This window comes from Haliotis asinina, chromosome 10, assembly GCF_037392515.1.
Source record: "Haliotis asinina isolate JCU_RB_2024 chromosome 10, JCU_Hal_asi_v2, whole genome shotgun sequence".
In the NCBI taxonomy this organism is placed as follows: Eukaryota; Metazoa; Mollusca; class Gastropoda; order Lepetellida; family Haliotidae; genus Haliotis; species Haliotis asinina.
In genome coordinates this window covers 43,979,108-43,995,217 of record NC_090289.1, presented here as the reverse complement: position 1 = coordinate 43,995,217, position 16,110 = coordinate 43,979,108, and the positions used below count along the sequence as shown (strand labels likewise).

At 38.8% G+C, this 16,110-nt stretch overlaps 1 protein-coding gene across 2 annotated transcripts in view; it reads right to left on the bottom strand.

Annotated features, from left to right (window-relative positions):
* The window catches only part of LOC137299077 (semaphorin-5A-like), a 177,448-nt gene that overhangs the window by 29,848 nt on the left and 131,490 nt on the right, over window positions 1-16,110 (bottom strand). For both annotated transcript variants that reach the window (XM_067831568.1, XM_067831566.1), the window contains exons 3-5: window positions 4,424-4,523; window positions 3,056-3,263; window positions 464-677 (exon numbers count right to left, since the gene is read on the bottom strand). In XM_067831568.1, coding sequence (XP_067687669.1) covers window positions 464-677; window positions 3,056-3,263; window positions 4,424-4,523 — 522 coding nt within the window. The remainder of the gene's footprint in view (window positions 1-463; window positions 678-3,055; window positions 3,264-4,423; window positions 4,524-16,110) is intronic.

The following is a 16,110-nucleotide window of genomic DNA, read 5'->3' as shown; positions in this document are numbered from 1 at the left end:
GTGAGTTTTAAAGGCACATGCTTACATCATAATATTAAAGGGAGATGACTAGATACTACCAAGGAACTATAACTAAGGGATTGCTTTTGCTTTATATTTTTTTCCCGCATGTGTCTGTGGTAACCACAGGAATAAGGCAACCATACTCCGGAAGGAATGTTTACCCCTATAATTATTAAGTTATGATTATTGTTACATCCCTATTATATAATATGTAAATATTACTTAAATGGATTATTCCTAATAAGGAATCAGAAATGTTATTTCCAGCATAAAACTGTCACAAAGTCATGAGGCAATACTACATATCGAAAGACAAAAAGTACCTTACTCTTTCATATTACTGTAAATAATCTGGCATGATAGAAGACTATAGTAATTTGAAATAATTGGGTAATCTGTAACTTTTTTCAAATAGTATAAATGTCATTTTGTGTTATAACACATTGAACTAACGTCTTACCATTGAGCCATTTTGAATTTCTCTGCATTGTTCGCAGTTGTTGTGAAGGTCCCAGGTCTCTGCTGATGACTGGGTCCCTGGCAGTGATGTCGATGACGGTAGCGGTGTACAGGTCTCCCGACGGCGTCATCAAAGCTGTCGCATTCTGGTAGGGGTTGTATGGACACTTGGCCTGGCCGTTGATTGTCTGTTCCACTTCGGATAAATAGCTGGCCTGAAAGTGAGAGAAAGTGAGTGAAAGTGAGTGAGTGAGCATGGTTTTATCCCGTTTTTAGCGATATTCCAGCAATATAACAGCAGGGATGCAAGAAATAGGCTTCACTCGAGGGAAAGAGTGAGTGTAGTTGAATAATCCAGTACTGATAGGTTTTCCACAATTGGCTTCATACATTCATCCCATTGTGCACTCGAACTATGGGTAAGGCAGGATGAGTCAATGATCTACTACTATACCACCCTAACATCCCACCCCTTAATATTACATACTACATCCTCATCTCACCCTAGGTCAGTGTTGATTGACGCTTATCATATCAACCACTGGAATTCAGAGTGAGTGAGTGAAAGAGTGTGTTTGGTTTTACTCTGCTTTTAGCAATATTCCAACGTTTCAACAGGTGGCATCATTACTGGGCAGTGGAAAGGGAGACAAAACCAATCTAAAACTTGGATTTGGGGTCCTAATCTAGTGGCTGCTGTTTATAACATGTCTAAAAGGCACTGTGTATTCATATATACATATGGAAATTAATTAAGCAACACCAAATTCAAAGACACATAAAAACTTAACAAAGTTTAACGAAGTAATTTTGATGATTGATTATTCAATTTTGATGTATTGACATACAGCATGAGCTTTTCATGGGTTGATATGACGCGCGTGAAGCTTGCACAGCGCACGTGCATTGCTTTAACCTCAACTTTCGAAAAATGCACTTTTTCCCTGGGGTGTTTACAAGCGCAGGTTGTCGATTGCATTCGGTTTTTCATTCATTTCAATGTCATGGCACGTAGGAAATTATCAGAGGCCACTCGTTGGCAAATAATCGGCATGAGGAATGCTGGTATGTCTCTAAGACAAATCGGGACTCAAATCGGACGACATCATTCCATAATTTCAAAACTTTTGAAAAAATACCGGGCCACTAATGAAGTTAAAGACCTGCCTAGACCAGGAAGACCCAGGAAGACCACAGTCCGGGAGGACAGAGCTTTACTGAGACTTGTACGGCGCAGGTCCTTCGACTCGAGCTCTCGGTTGAGACAGGAGTGGCTTCCAGGGAGACCCATCTCGAACAGGACTGTTCGGAATCGTCTGAAAGCTGCAGGATACCGGGCAAGGAGGCCAATCAAGCGACCCAGACTGTCTCCAGCCCATAAGGCAGCCCGACTGGCCTGGTGTAATGACCGTTTGCACTGGAACATTGCCTCTTGGAGGAAGGTCCATTTCTCAGATGAGAGCCGGTTCTTGCTGCACATGGTGGACGGTCGTACTCGGGTCTGGAGGCAGAGGAACACAGCAATGGCTCCACGGAACATCCAGGAGACTGTGGCCTTTGGGGGAGGTTCCGTTAAGGTATGGGGGTGCATTTCCATGAACTGCAAGTTGGATATCATTACCATCCGTGGCAACCTTAACGGTGTTCGTTACCAACAGGAGGTTCTTGACAGGGCTGTGGTACCTCATTTTGAGAACCATCCTCTGGCAACGAGACCCATATTTATGGACGACAATGCTAGACCTCACAGGGCGCATGCTGTAAATGATTTTTTGCGGCAAAATGCAATTGACAGAATTCCATGGCCTGCCATGAGCCCTGACCTCAACCCCATTGAACATTTGTGGGACTTTATTGGCCGTCGTGTGAGGCAGAGAGACCCACCAGTCCATAATCTCAACGAATTGACGGCTGCCCTGCATGAGGAGTGGAACAGGATCCCCCAGAATCAGATCCGGAGACTCATCCAAGGAATGAGGAGGCGTCTGGAATCGGTGGTGCGTGCGCAGGGAGGACACACTAGATATTGATGAAAGTCGGTGTGCAGACTCTCAGATGACTGTTCTTTCTTTCCATGTGACATTTGTGTTAATACACCTGACAACAACGTCTGTGGATGAATAGTAAATTGTGTCCATTTTTTCATGAATTTAAGACAGTTTTAAGAATTTGGATTTCGTTGCAATAAAGCAAAGTCTTGATACTTTTTCCCTTTAAGTTGTTTGTCAGAGATCGTCTGTTGAATAAAAAAGTGTCAAACTATATCAACCCGGCATATTTTGATTGTCAGAACATTTCAAAGTTGCTCCAATAGAAAAAATTGGGGTGTTGCTTGATTAATTTCCAGGTGTATATATGGAGGTGAAGAAATAAGGGATCACAAGAAAGCACAAGTTCCCTTATTTATTTTTGATACAGAGTTTGTGAAGAAAGCTTGGAAAAATATAAAGGAACACTTTTCCTTTCATGTGATCACTTACTTTCTTCCCTCAGTATATGATTTACTGCCTATCCATGTAATACAGATCTATGGATCTACGGTTTCCCAGCACAGAGTCTGGTCATTAATGGATGGGGATTCAGAAGAACTCACGTTTCTCCATGTGCACTCTGGTTTGTATGCGTTGGTCCCACATGTGAACACCCTGTCCTTGTGGAGCAGGAGAACCCTCACAAAGTTGTGACAATACTGGGGTGGCTGGCCCTTGGCAATACAAACATCCCGTGTGCCGTTGTCAGACTTCCACTCTGCCAGGTGCAGGATCTCCAGGTCCTGTAAGGCTAGTTGGAACAGACAGCCCCTAGAACACAAGGAAGAGAGGGTCAAAATCAGTATAAGCCATGAGATATGGTGAAGGGTCTGGATGTCATGTAGGGCTAGTTGGAACAGACAGCCCCTGGAACACAGGGAAGAGAGGGTCAAAATCAGTATAAGCTGTGGTGCAAGATCTCCAAGCCTTGTAAGGCCAACTGGAACAGACAGGCCCTCAAACAGAAGAATGCATATGAGGGAATCACAATATCATCTAATATATGAGAGGAAATGCAACTGGACCTCTCAGACTTGAAAACAAGGCCAGGGGGATGAGTTTGAGGGAGGGGATATCAAACAAATCCACGAAATATAAGTGATTAGAAAATATTCAATCCCCAAGTAAAAAATATATTTTCTTATGTTTCTGTCAAAGTATAAGCATTTTTACATGACAATAGCCATTTATGTCAAAAAGAATTCCTTTACATATGGGCACTTAAAACTGTTAACAAAGAACAATTGTTGCAGTAATTAATACCATCTGTTTCTGTCTAGTGCTAAAACAGCATGATCATCTCTCACTCAAGCCCTCTGCTCCCTCTGGCCAACAATCACACTCAATCTAGGTTAATAAGAACCAACAACCTCATAATTTCACACCAAACCCTAATTGGACAGCCAAAACACTATCTGACAAAAGCACATGCTTGCTGGAATATGTCCATCATGTGGTATCTTTTGCATCCTTACAGTCATATTATTTCACCATTTTTCTTACACTTGTCGTATGCTTTTTCACCACAGGGGTGGTCTGTTTCTCTGGAACAGCAGGATCTACAAGAAAGAAAATCCAAACAGGCCATGGGACATTGTGCAGGATCACAAGGTCCTGTAGGGCAGTTTGTGGAAGTTTCAGAGCTAAGCCGGGACTGGGTCAATAGACATGGCAATCTCAGTGCTTGTCATTATCACCAGTTTATATCATTGGGATGTAGCAACCAGGTCAGTGAGTCTGACCATCTAATCTTGCTATGAAACCTCCTATGAAAAGCATTTGTTGCTGAAGATCAATTCTACCCTGGATCTTCACAGGTTCGTAAGTTTAGGCACTTCTCCAACGTTCAGTGGACATGCCATGATGTAACATGGATAATGTTCAAAGAACCATTAAACCCAACTCACTCTCACAAATCCAGGCATTCTTACCTTGCACCAACTAACAGCTGGTCCCGTTCAATGTCCACAGTCAGCTGGACATACCCAGTGATGTCATTGTGGGAGAAAATCTGGAACTCCGATTCCATCTCTGAAAAACAAAACAAAAATACCTTGTAGCTTGTAATCCAATATATCTGAGCAAGTTAAATTTAAACTCAAGCTGGCAGCATTCCAGACATTGTGAACTTTATACACATCATGTCGTGTACAAACCAGCCTTGAAAGGTCAGTGCAATAGCAAAATATAACATATTCTCTTTAAAACTAGTTTGAGAAAACAAAAACATGAGATTACACATTGTTGCACTGTGGTGACATTTTATCATAAACCTTTTCTAAAGGACTTTCTACACCATTTTGAGGAGACTTGGAGTAAGTCTCACCTACTTCAAGTTGCCCCTCAGCTGATAACCCTGTAATGTTATCCCAGTACATAGTATATAAACAGGATCAAGTGCATGACAAATCCCTGCACAATGCATTTCCAAACCTATTTCAATTTTCTATGTTTGCATTTTCATCATTGCCTATGTTGACATAAAAAAGCGTAAAATATTCACTAGCAAAAACAGCCCATTGAATGATGATCCTCTGAACAAACTACAAAGGCTTTAACCCTAAATACACACTTGATCTATTATTTAAACCATCAAATTTTTTCTCAAAAGGATAAACCGGCCTATTCATCTGGCCTATTATATTACATAAGGGCCTTTTTAAAAATAATTTTTGAAGTCTTGAGTTTCCGTAAGCCAGCAATTCATTACTAACTTGACACTAAACACTAGTGTCAGATCAAGATTATCTTTATTGTAAAATCTTGATGAGGAGGTGAACTGCTTTGAATCCTCATATCTTTAACATAGTATTTTTTGTAAAGGAAATCCTTAGGACCTTGTAATATAGAAGCAAAGCTTCAGAAGCGAACATCCTTTACAAGCACTGTCAATGACAAAGGCAAGTCTAGCCATTCTGTAATAAGTAGCTGTCGAGTCAGACTAAAGGAAATTACATGTTGTTGATAACGTAAATAATGGCTGATCATGTGCGAAGACAATAGTCCGCCCTTTGGTGTAATGGAACTTTGGGACAATGTGGGTCCAGTCTGGTCGCAACTACGGAGGGCACATTGACAAAGTTAAAGAGACATGGATCTTCCGGCATTACGGGTGTTGAGACACTAGTTTCTTTTTGAAGTGAAACATAATCTTGTTTGAATCACAGCCTTCTTATGGGTTGGGTGATCTTTGGACAAAATCTGGCATTGACTACCTAGAATATAGGTTGTCTGGGGTATGGATTCATTATGTTGCAATGTCCACGTCTGGCCTAGTGATCTATCATGTTGCTAGGTAGAAACAGATGCTATGCCGTCATGTAGAGGTTTTAACTGTTGAGGGGGCGAATGAGATGGTATGGTTTTACACACATTTGGGCAATATTTCAGCGATATCACAGTAGGAGGACAACAGAAATGTGCTTCACATATTGTATCTGGCATCGAACCTGGATCTTTGGTATGACAAGCTAACGCTTTAACCACTAGATTGCCCCATTTCACCTGTGGAGTTTCAATAAGTGTTTCTGATCATAGGAATTTTGGAATTACTCATTTAACAACGCTGTGGATGATGGATGATAGAAATACACACATCCCGTTAGTTATTCTCCACATGGTACAGATGAAGAAAACAGGCAATTGTATTGTATAATATTTCAAAATAATTTCTTCAAATAAAAAGTCAAAAGCTGTGGTTCAGTTACAAAACAATGGCAATGAACTCTATAAGAGTGAAAGATTTTAGTTTATTCCTGCTATATGGTGGGGGTCAGTAAACAGTCTAGTCTGCACCAGACAATCCACTGATCAATAGCATGGGCATCAATCTACTCATTTGGGATACGATGTGTCAACCAAGTCAGTCAGTCTGACCACCTGATCACCTTTTATGACCAGCATGGGTTATTAAAGATCAATTCAAACCCGATCAAACTTTATAAGATTTACAAAGGAACCATTAATTTCTGTAAATTTATGATGAAGTATCTCGTATTATTCAATATAAGAATACAGAAACTGTTTTCCTGGTCATTCTTTCATGACGAAAAATAAATATTCTTCACAGTATATCCCTTTCAAATGTTCTCCCCCAAATCATCAAATGACAGAAGAGGGTGTCCAGGATTTATCACTAATCTGTTCTACCTCTAAAAGCCAGCAGCAAAGAATAGAGTCTTTATCTGACGGTGTGCTTGTACAATAGTTTCAGATTTGACACTTCCATGTTACTTCTTATCTCCCAACCAGAAACACACCGTTCCACGTTCACTACGTGTCCTGCAGCCACTTACACCACGGGCCGATATCGGAGATATCTTTCCAAAGCACAACTGTAACGATCACATCACTGAATAATTATTCACTGTGCAAAAAATTATCAAGGACCTTCGCTTTGATATAAGATCCTCATCATGTATGTGTTAGGCCTTACTGGGTCATTGCCAAACATCCCTCCTTCAGCCTATTCAAGACCACTAGGTTGCTCTTAATTAGTAGAACACTGAACACAAGGTGGTTTCTTTATCTTTTTATGCACCAACAAGTTTGTTTTTTTTACACTTATAAAGTGTCATTTCAACACTACAAGAACAATAAGTCACACATATGAATATATTGTGTTGATTAATGTAAATTCAATGGCATATACCTTTGAACAGTTGCATATCATGTTTTGTTTACTTGATTAATGCTGCACTCAGCAACATTTCAACTTTATGGTTTTGTTCTGTAAATCATTGTATCTGGACAAGACAATCTAGTAATCAACAGCATGAGCATCAATCTACACAATTGGAATACAATGACCTTTTTCAACCAAATCAGGTGACATGTGACCACCAATCCCGTTAAGCTACCTCTTAGATTCTCAATGCCACTTAGAGGAATAATTAAGGGCTAAGACATTTATTTGATGTCTAGGGATTGAGTATATTTTTAAATTAGAACTGATATTATTCACACAATACGATGGCAAAGGGCTTAGTGAAGAGCTTAACTGTGCCCTCAGGACAAGAAACAAAAATGCATCTTTAGCGTACAGCATAAAAGCTGTAATAATCCATTGTAGTGGACAATTCTGGTACAACATTTTGACATGGTGGTGTGAACTCCACAATGGAGATCCAAGATGACAAATGATGTCACACAGGAGACCAACCAACAACTGACCTCATCAGACTTGCAGTGTACAAGTAGCCCTTTCAAACAGCACATATTGTTGACCTTATACTTCTAAACAATGACCATCCTACTACAATTAAGTTTCAATTGCCACACATTTGCCCCACAGAGGATGACAATTGCAAAGTAGTTCCCGGTGTATTACCACAACAATTCCCACTTGTCTACTCAACACCCTGCAGGCACTTTTTCACACATACTGCGGTTTTCTCAATTACATTCTAAACACAGGTCAATTTTCTCTTGACTTCTCAACAAACTGAAACTCCACCCTAAACTAAGTGAAGGAGGGAGGTGTGAACTTAGAGGTCCTTTGATGAGGATAACATTTCTTCCGTACCAATAAACACTAAATGACCTTGAAGGTTGCATTCCCTTCACCTTGCACTGGAATAATGAAGGTGCAACTCCCAAAATGCTGATGACAGCTTTGTGATTAGTGTTGATTTACGTCTGAACCAATAATAAATTCTTACCATGCTCCCATTAAAACAACAACCAAACTGTTCATAGAGTTCTGTAAAGCAAGGTACAAATATTTTAACAAAAGAATCTAAACCTCAAAGCCTTTAACCACAACTATTAACATGATGTGTTGACGTGGTGGTCTCAAGCCAGGCTCTGCTAATGAACTGGAATCTTCAAGCAGAGTTGCTTTCACAGACTTAAAAGGAACATAATTTTACTGTGATTAGTTCAAATTGTGCACATATCTTGCTAATGAAGTCGGTCTGTTTAATTTGGGAAGAAAAGCCTTGACAGACGTAATCAAACATTTTACATCATAAATTCTCTTTAGTTTACGAGAGCTGATAAGTAAGTATTTTCATTTCTCCTGGCACAGAATTTAAATTTAATCAGGGCATTTCAGTTGAATTAGAAAGGAAAGCACAAACTGGCAAAGATGTAGACTCATTGGTTGAATAACAGGATACTGGTATGGTGGCTGATACAGCAAGGATGTCAGTTTGAGATGTTGTTTTTCTGAGGTGAGGGGAATAGAGATTAACATCAGGTTGAAGATTATTGCATTTAAACAGCAAAGTGTGTTTGTGTATCTTTGTGTGTCTGTGAGTGTGTCTGCTTGTAAGTCTGCAGTTAACATAGCATTTTTCCAGTTTGACTTTTGATGCACTAGGACAGAGAAAAGATCGGGGGTTCAATCCACAAACCTATTGCTGGGAAGCCTGGGACTTACTATACTAAACCTCAGAAGAAACCCGGGACCAGATCACCATCCTTCCCCTATATTCAGCCAGTCAATCTATCTACTTGACTAAAGAAGAAGTCTGGAAATCAATCCACCCCACTACCCTCCAGGCAAACACTCCATCCACTAGACCAGAGAAGAAGTCTGGAGGTTGAAACACCATCTTTCCAAATTCCAGAGAACACTCAACCCACTGCACCACAGACATCAAACCACCACCTTACCTCTCTCCAGGCAAACACTTTGTCTACTAGACCCAAGAAGACGTCTGGAGATTGAACCACCATATTTCCTTATTCCAGCAAGCACTCTACCTACAGCACCACAGATGTCTGGAAACCAAACCAGCACCTTTCCTCTCTCCAGGCAGACACACTATCACCTTGGCCACAGAGGTGTTCCTGTCAGTATAAGTGCCATCAGTTCCTGGTGTCACCTCAGGAGTGATGTTCACCGGCTGGATGTAGAAACACTTGTAAAAACATTGTTCTTTCACCATGCTGCTGTAACTGAACATTCAGACATCACCTGGAATGTTAGTTCTGTCAACTGAGAAGTAGAATTTGATGTCTGTTTTTGTGAAACTGTATGGAAAGTGACAGCTAATCGCTGTGAAATCCTGATGTGAGGTCGACCACATCTCTCCAGCCCATTCTCTTGGGCAATCATCACCATGGAAAACAAACATGTTATTATTGTAGTATCAAATGAGTGTTGGTTTAATGTCATGATTATAATCCTGTCATCTCCAAATGAAGATAAACCTCAACTTGTCGAAACAATTGGCAACTTTTTTTGTCTTCTCTAGAAGCGATGACATGTGTTTTTCTGATACACTGCTTTTTTCATCAGTAATGTTGACACAATAGAAAACATTCCTTTCAACAAGTGATTTTTGTTTTTTATTTAATGAACAACTTTGATCATACTGTCCATGACTGAAATACCTTAACAAAAGCTGATATGATATTTGACAAACACAGCTTAAACATCTTCAACATAGTACAAAATGGGCAAGGAAATGATTGAAATAATATGTTTATTTACATATCCTATATTCGTGTGAAGTTCAAAAGATGTATGAAGAATGTAGTTACTTCATTGTGAAGTTGAATAGAATCACTAAAGAACTTTATATATCTAAAGATTACATCCCAGGCATAATAACATTTACCTTCCTTTAAAACTAGTCATGTTCATGCTTTAGCCCTTCCCTTTGGGTGTTTGCATACAAGAAAGTCTTCTTTATCTTTTCTTCATCTATTTCATCCTGAGGGAGAGGGATAAACTGGAACCACCAGACTATAACCACCAAAAGAAGTTCTCAGAAATAGTACAAACAAGGTAATGGTTTCCAAACAAATATTTCCGAATAATACCAACCCTAAACAGACCTCAGCTGATTTCAATCTCCATATTAAGGTCTGAAGACTGACAGTAAGTGGTCTGCTTTGTTTCCTATACAAGTTCAATGGTGGTGTTTTAACACATCTGTATATCATTTATGTGTAAATATTAACAAACACCAAACAAGGATCACACTGCTTCCATAAAGACCACGGGGTCAGTTCATGAATTTGTTAACACCAATAACAGCACTTAATTTATAGCTTCTGGGCTGATGGATCCAATCCTTGAGTCTAAACTTGACTAATTTGTGATGAAATGTAGAAAGCAATGTCATTAGGTTTATGTCTTTTGGATTAAATTTTATCTGTTTTTCCATATTTGCACTTGAGTTCACATGCACAATACAGATATTGAGAAGAAGTACTAGATTATTTAAAAGACCTCCATCTTTATATCAAGTAACACTGCACTGAATGACCATGTTATTAGGTGTCTTTACAAATCAAATGAACAGCTACATAATTATGCATCATGCTAATATATCCAAGAATGATAATTAGATATTTCACTGTCATACTTAAAGATTGTATAATAGTAGTTAATGACTACATTTCATGAACACATGCTTGTGATTATGTTTGTTAATAATGTATGATTATTACGGAAATTATACTGTTGTTTTATTGAAAATATTTGCTCTGATATAAACATTTAGAACAATACAAATGCTTTTTGAGAGCTCATACAATTATCATATAGTGCATTAGGAAGTATAACAGTCCATTTGTATTGTGCTTTTTCTAATGTTGGTATCGTGCTAATAATGCACCCTTATTACATGACCAATGGAATATTATGCACATGACTATTGTTCTCAGCTTCCTGGGAAGTACTTGAAGGTTATCAGTCATATTGCCATCTCTTCTTACAGGGTAGCCATTTACTATTGTGACCAGAGGCATATTTGGGAGAAAGTCAGTTGCCAAAGAAGATACATGTGGCTTTCTGTGTGGCAGGTGTGAAGCCTTAGAAAGTCGCAGGAGTCAAGGAGCCCATGGTGGGAATTTCTTCTGTAACCATTTTCAGAATTGAACCAACAGGAAACAAGGCAACTGTTTGGATTCAAACTCAACCCTAGTCAATCACAATAAAGAAACACTAACTGTTGAGGCATAATCCTTAGGTATAAGGTAAATGATAAAAAAATATGAGTTGAAGAATTAATGTTGACTGTTTCATAATCTTACCTGGTGAAACCTCCTTTTTGATTGACAAAGAAAAAGGATTACAGAATATTAGAGTTTGTTAACTAGCACGAATATGCATACAATTATTGGTCTAAAGGCAGCTTGACTTTGAAAAGCAACACAGTTTTTATGTGTGCTGAGTAGACTCTGCCTACACCTACAGTACATGGTTCCAGAGGTGTAATGGCCCGCGTGGAAACAGTGAATAGGTGGGAAGACAATCAAGGTGCGCAAGCTTCTACTCAAAAAAACAAACAGACAATCTCCATTTGCAGACTACTGCTGCACCCAAACAAAACAACACAACGGCATCGCTGTGCTGCCACTCAAAACGAATGGAAATAAATCTTCTCGTTATGCCAATCTTATCAGCAACGTGAAGTTAGAATACTGTATCCCACACAACTATCTAAAACAGGGACGTTACTTGAAGACTTCTGTGTCTGTTACAGATCTTACTATTGACACCAGTTTAATGTACTACTCGGGGTTAAACTGTTTACCTATTATTATCAGCACCTGGAGATTTAGGATACTATATCCCACACAACTATCTTCATCAGGGAGGATATCTGAAGACTCCTGTGGCTGTTACAGATCTTATTATTGACACAAGTTTAATGTACTGCTCAGGGGTAAACTGTTTACCCATGTGCGGAAATTTGGAAATGATATAATCAAAAACGGCAGCTATAAGAGACATATACATTCTGACACTGGAACACTTACTTAGGGAACTGATTTTCGAATGAAGTTTACTCAAGATGAAGAATTCATTCAAATAATTACAGAGCAAATTAACTGCAAAAATATCATAAATAGTGACTTGGGAAATAGTATTTCCAAACTCTAAGCATAGGAGATTCCTTCATGGCAAGTTTAGACATTTTGTCTTGTATTTCATTTCCAGATAATAATTCTCATTCACAAATTAGGATACATAAATTAGATTTGCTAAATAATTGAATTCTACCTGTGATGTAGTACACGTATCCATGTGCAATAAGTGGAATATACAACATCTCAAGTCGCATGGTTATAGAAATCTTCGAAGTCAAGTGCTCCTTGCCAAGACCCCATAGAAATCTGTATCACCGTCTAGATTCCGCTCATGCCTCAACAATGTGTGATCCCACCTTTCATGAAGTACACAAGAAACAGAAATCACCTCTCAATACAACACCTTCTTATGTTTAATTACATGTGCAGTGTCAGATAATCCCAACAGAGAAATATAGAATTGTACGCTAAAGCTATAGGTGTATTATATCTTGTTAATATACACCAGTAATGTCGTCAATGTACCTAAATGAATACATTGTTGCCAACAAGTACAGGTTTATACAATGGAACAATGGTTCATTATTGTCATTCAGGGAATTTGACTGGCAACCAGAACAAGAATCTTGTGCAATTTGGCTTTTCTATGATTTGGTCAATACTCAATATTATAACAGTGTTATGAGCCACAGAATGAAAAATTTGATTATCAAATGTTAAAATATGTCTTTGATGAGTTAGTAATTGAGTATATGTCCTAGGCAGTAATATAGGTGTCACAGTGGCATTTCACTGGGTGGTCTAGGTTAGCATCTTGTCCTTGGAGTTAGTAAGTGAGTGAGTGAGGTTTTATGCCGATTTTAGCAGTAATCCTGCAATGTCATAGCAGGGGACACCCGAAATGGGCTTCACACATAGTACCTATGCCGGGAACAAGCAAATGCTTTAACCACTGTGCCTTTTGGAATTCAGTTATGGGGCAGCCTAAAAATACGCTTGAGTAATAAGGATCTCAGAAATCTTTTAATTTACCCTTAGTGGAAGAGGAGATACAAATAAATGACAGGAGATGAGAAATAGAGGAGCATATCAACAAGGAATGTTTAATAAGAGTACACTCTGCATTCTGTCAGAACCACTTCACTTGGTTTACAGCTGCCTTAGTCGTGGAGCACAAGAACACATCCACACCATCTTAATATGATGAAACACAATCCTCAAGGCCAGACATTTCAACCACCTGATCCTGTCTGTTGCTTCTTAATACGTCTTAGAACCAGCCCGGAGAGCTTGAAACACATTCTTCCCAGGAATCCCAACAAAGCCAAAATTTAAAGAGAAACCTTTGAAATATCAATTCAGTCAGAAATAGAATGTAATAGAGCCATAATTCCTGGCATGTGTTATATGCCTTTAATGCACATAAGAACAGCCAACTCGGCAGGGCATACAGGGATGATATTCTGGTATCCATAACAACGTCATACACAAGTAATCCCAGATTATCCAGGAACTGGCTCATCCTAACCTGATACGGTGCATCATAACCTTGCATGCATCCCAGCACTTATTGCCTCACACATTGAGGTGCATGTAATAACAGAGGGTGCAAAACGGAGAATGTCTAGCCAATATTGGTTTTATAGCATTGCTAGTATACCAGCTGTCTACCATTATCAAACAGGTATCAAGTGTAATAGTCTGACTTTTAGTCCCAGTAATACTGCTTTTTTTTATGAAAAATGTATCTTTCCAACCAGAAAGAAAACAAAATCTGAAATTAGATCATGAAAATTCTTCATTTCATATCCTCAAGCATAGGCAACCTCAATGTGCCAATCATTCCCAAACTGATCTGAACCAATTTTGAATCTTTTTCTCCCGTGTCTGAGAAACAGAGTAAAACTGTACTCTATTACAGTATTGGCATGTAAACTTCCAGATTTAAACTCACCTTTACAAACTGATGTGTATTTCAAGACTAAAAATTGTAATTAGATTTAAATTTGATCATAATGGTTAATTGAAATATTACATAAATGAAACTACACCAAGTTAAACCAGCTTGGCAAAGCATGGCCTGATGTTCACAATTTACAATGTACAAACACCAGAAATTAAAGATGTTATCATATCTTTCCCATTGCTGTTACTGTCTCTACATCCACATGATGCAAAAGTACCACAATTATAACCATACATATCATTAGGTTAGTGAGTGAGCTGTGTTTATAACAATGTTCACCTTGTCTGGGAAGGAAGTCTAAAATGGCCGTTTCAGGGTTTTACCAATTCATGGAATGGATGCTTAATCAATCCTTATAAGTCTCCTTATCCTAGTCATGTGAAACTCCCAAGACTTTCAGCCAGACTACAGGGTTGGTAAGATGTAAAACTTGCCAGTAATGGCCAAAATTTATCTGACAACAAAACATCTTTAATATATGTCAAATTTTAATTTGATGACCTAGCAGGCCATGTGGAAAATATCCTGTCCCAGGTGGCAGAGCAGGCAGGTATTTCGAATGCTGGTCATATATAAAATTATGTGACAACATTGCTTAAGGAAGGAAACAAAGATATCTTTTTCATATAACAACCTTTTTCAACACTTTCAAACCTTGACCATCTACATGTATTTCTCATCAACAATAAATTATCATGGTCAGTGAGAAGAAAGGGTGAGTGAGTGAGTGACTTCGGAGAAAACCAAAAGGGATATCAACTGTACAGCATACATACGCTGGTATGGGGTTGTGAGACCAAGCAGATCCTGCCATGGGCAAGGGACATAACTCCAAACATTTTGATTCAGTAGTGGTATTACATACCACTAGTCCAGCTGACATGTTTTCTTACATGTGGTATTACTACATGATAGTGATTCATAAACATGCCCTCCCTCTTTCATAGCTGATAAATCTTACTCTGAGCAAAGTGATAGGCATTAATATTTTACGTCGATTCATCCACACACGTGCAGGATGTATATTGCGTTTTTTAGCAGAGATTTTTTTTAATGAATATGGAAAGGATTTTGTTACTTGTTTTTTCTTGCCAACAGTGACTCTTTAAGACATGTTTATCACATGTTGGCACCAAATTCCTTTGTTTTGGAACATGTGTGAAAAGAGCTGCTGCTGCTCTTGCTAAAAGAAGAGTGTACACCTAGTGCCCTGCATGTAATGCTCCACTAATACAAGACTAAGTCAGATGGTACATGGTGCCAAGTCTGCAGGAACTCTGTGGAAATGGCAGCAAGAAGTGATAAGTGTCTATACATGACTGTTTACATAGTGATGGGAGCGTGATACCACACCTCAAAGGCTTGCTTTGACACTCAAACAAATACAGCTAGCACTGGGTTCATTGTTTAGATGGGTGGAATGGTGCAATGCATGCAGACCGCACTAACTCCATGAACACAGCAGCAACTCGATGTTGGCTGTATCTTGTGATGCCTCCACAACTGCCAAATATCGTGATGCAAATGTCTCTGCCTTCAGTGTCAGAGAGGATTTGTGTTAACGTCAGATGTAATTGCATTTTGGATGAATTCCAAAACACTTCAGAAATGCAATTATACCGGCTTGATTATTAACTGTTTTCGTTTTTGTTTTTAAATTTTTGTCGTGTTGAATACTGAGTTGCTACAGACTCCTTATTCCCTTCCATGAATTTGGGTGAAAGTGAAAATATGAAAAAGAGTTTACATGTAAACAAACATAAGTATGTGAATGCTATCAATCGTAACATGTTAGTGTCTGTGATGTGAAATGGGGTTAAAAGTCATTCTAAAGAATATTTCACTCATATGATGATGTGCAAGTGTGAAATGTTAGTGTAT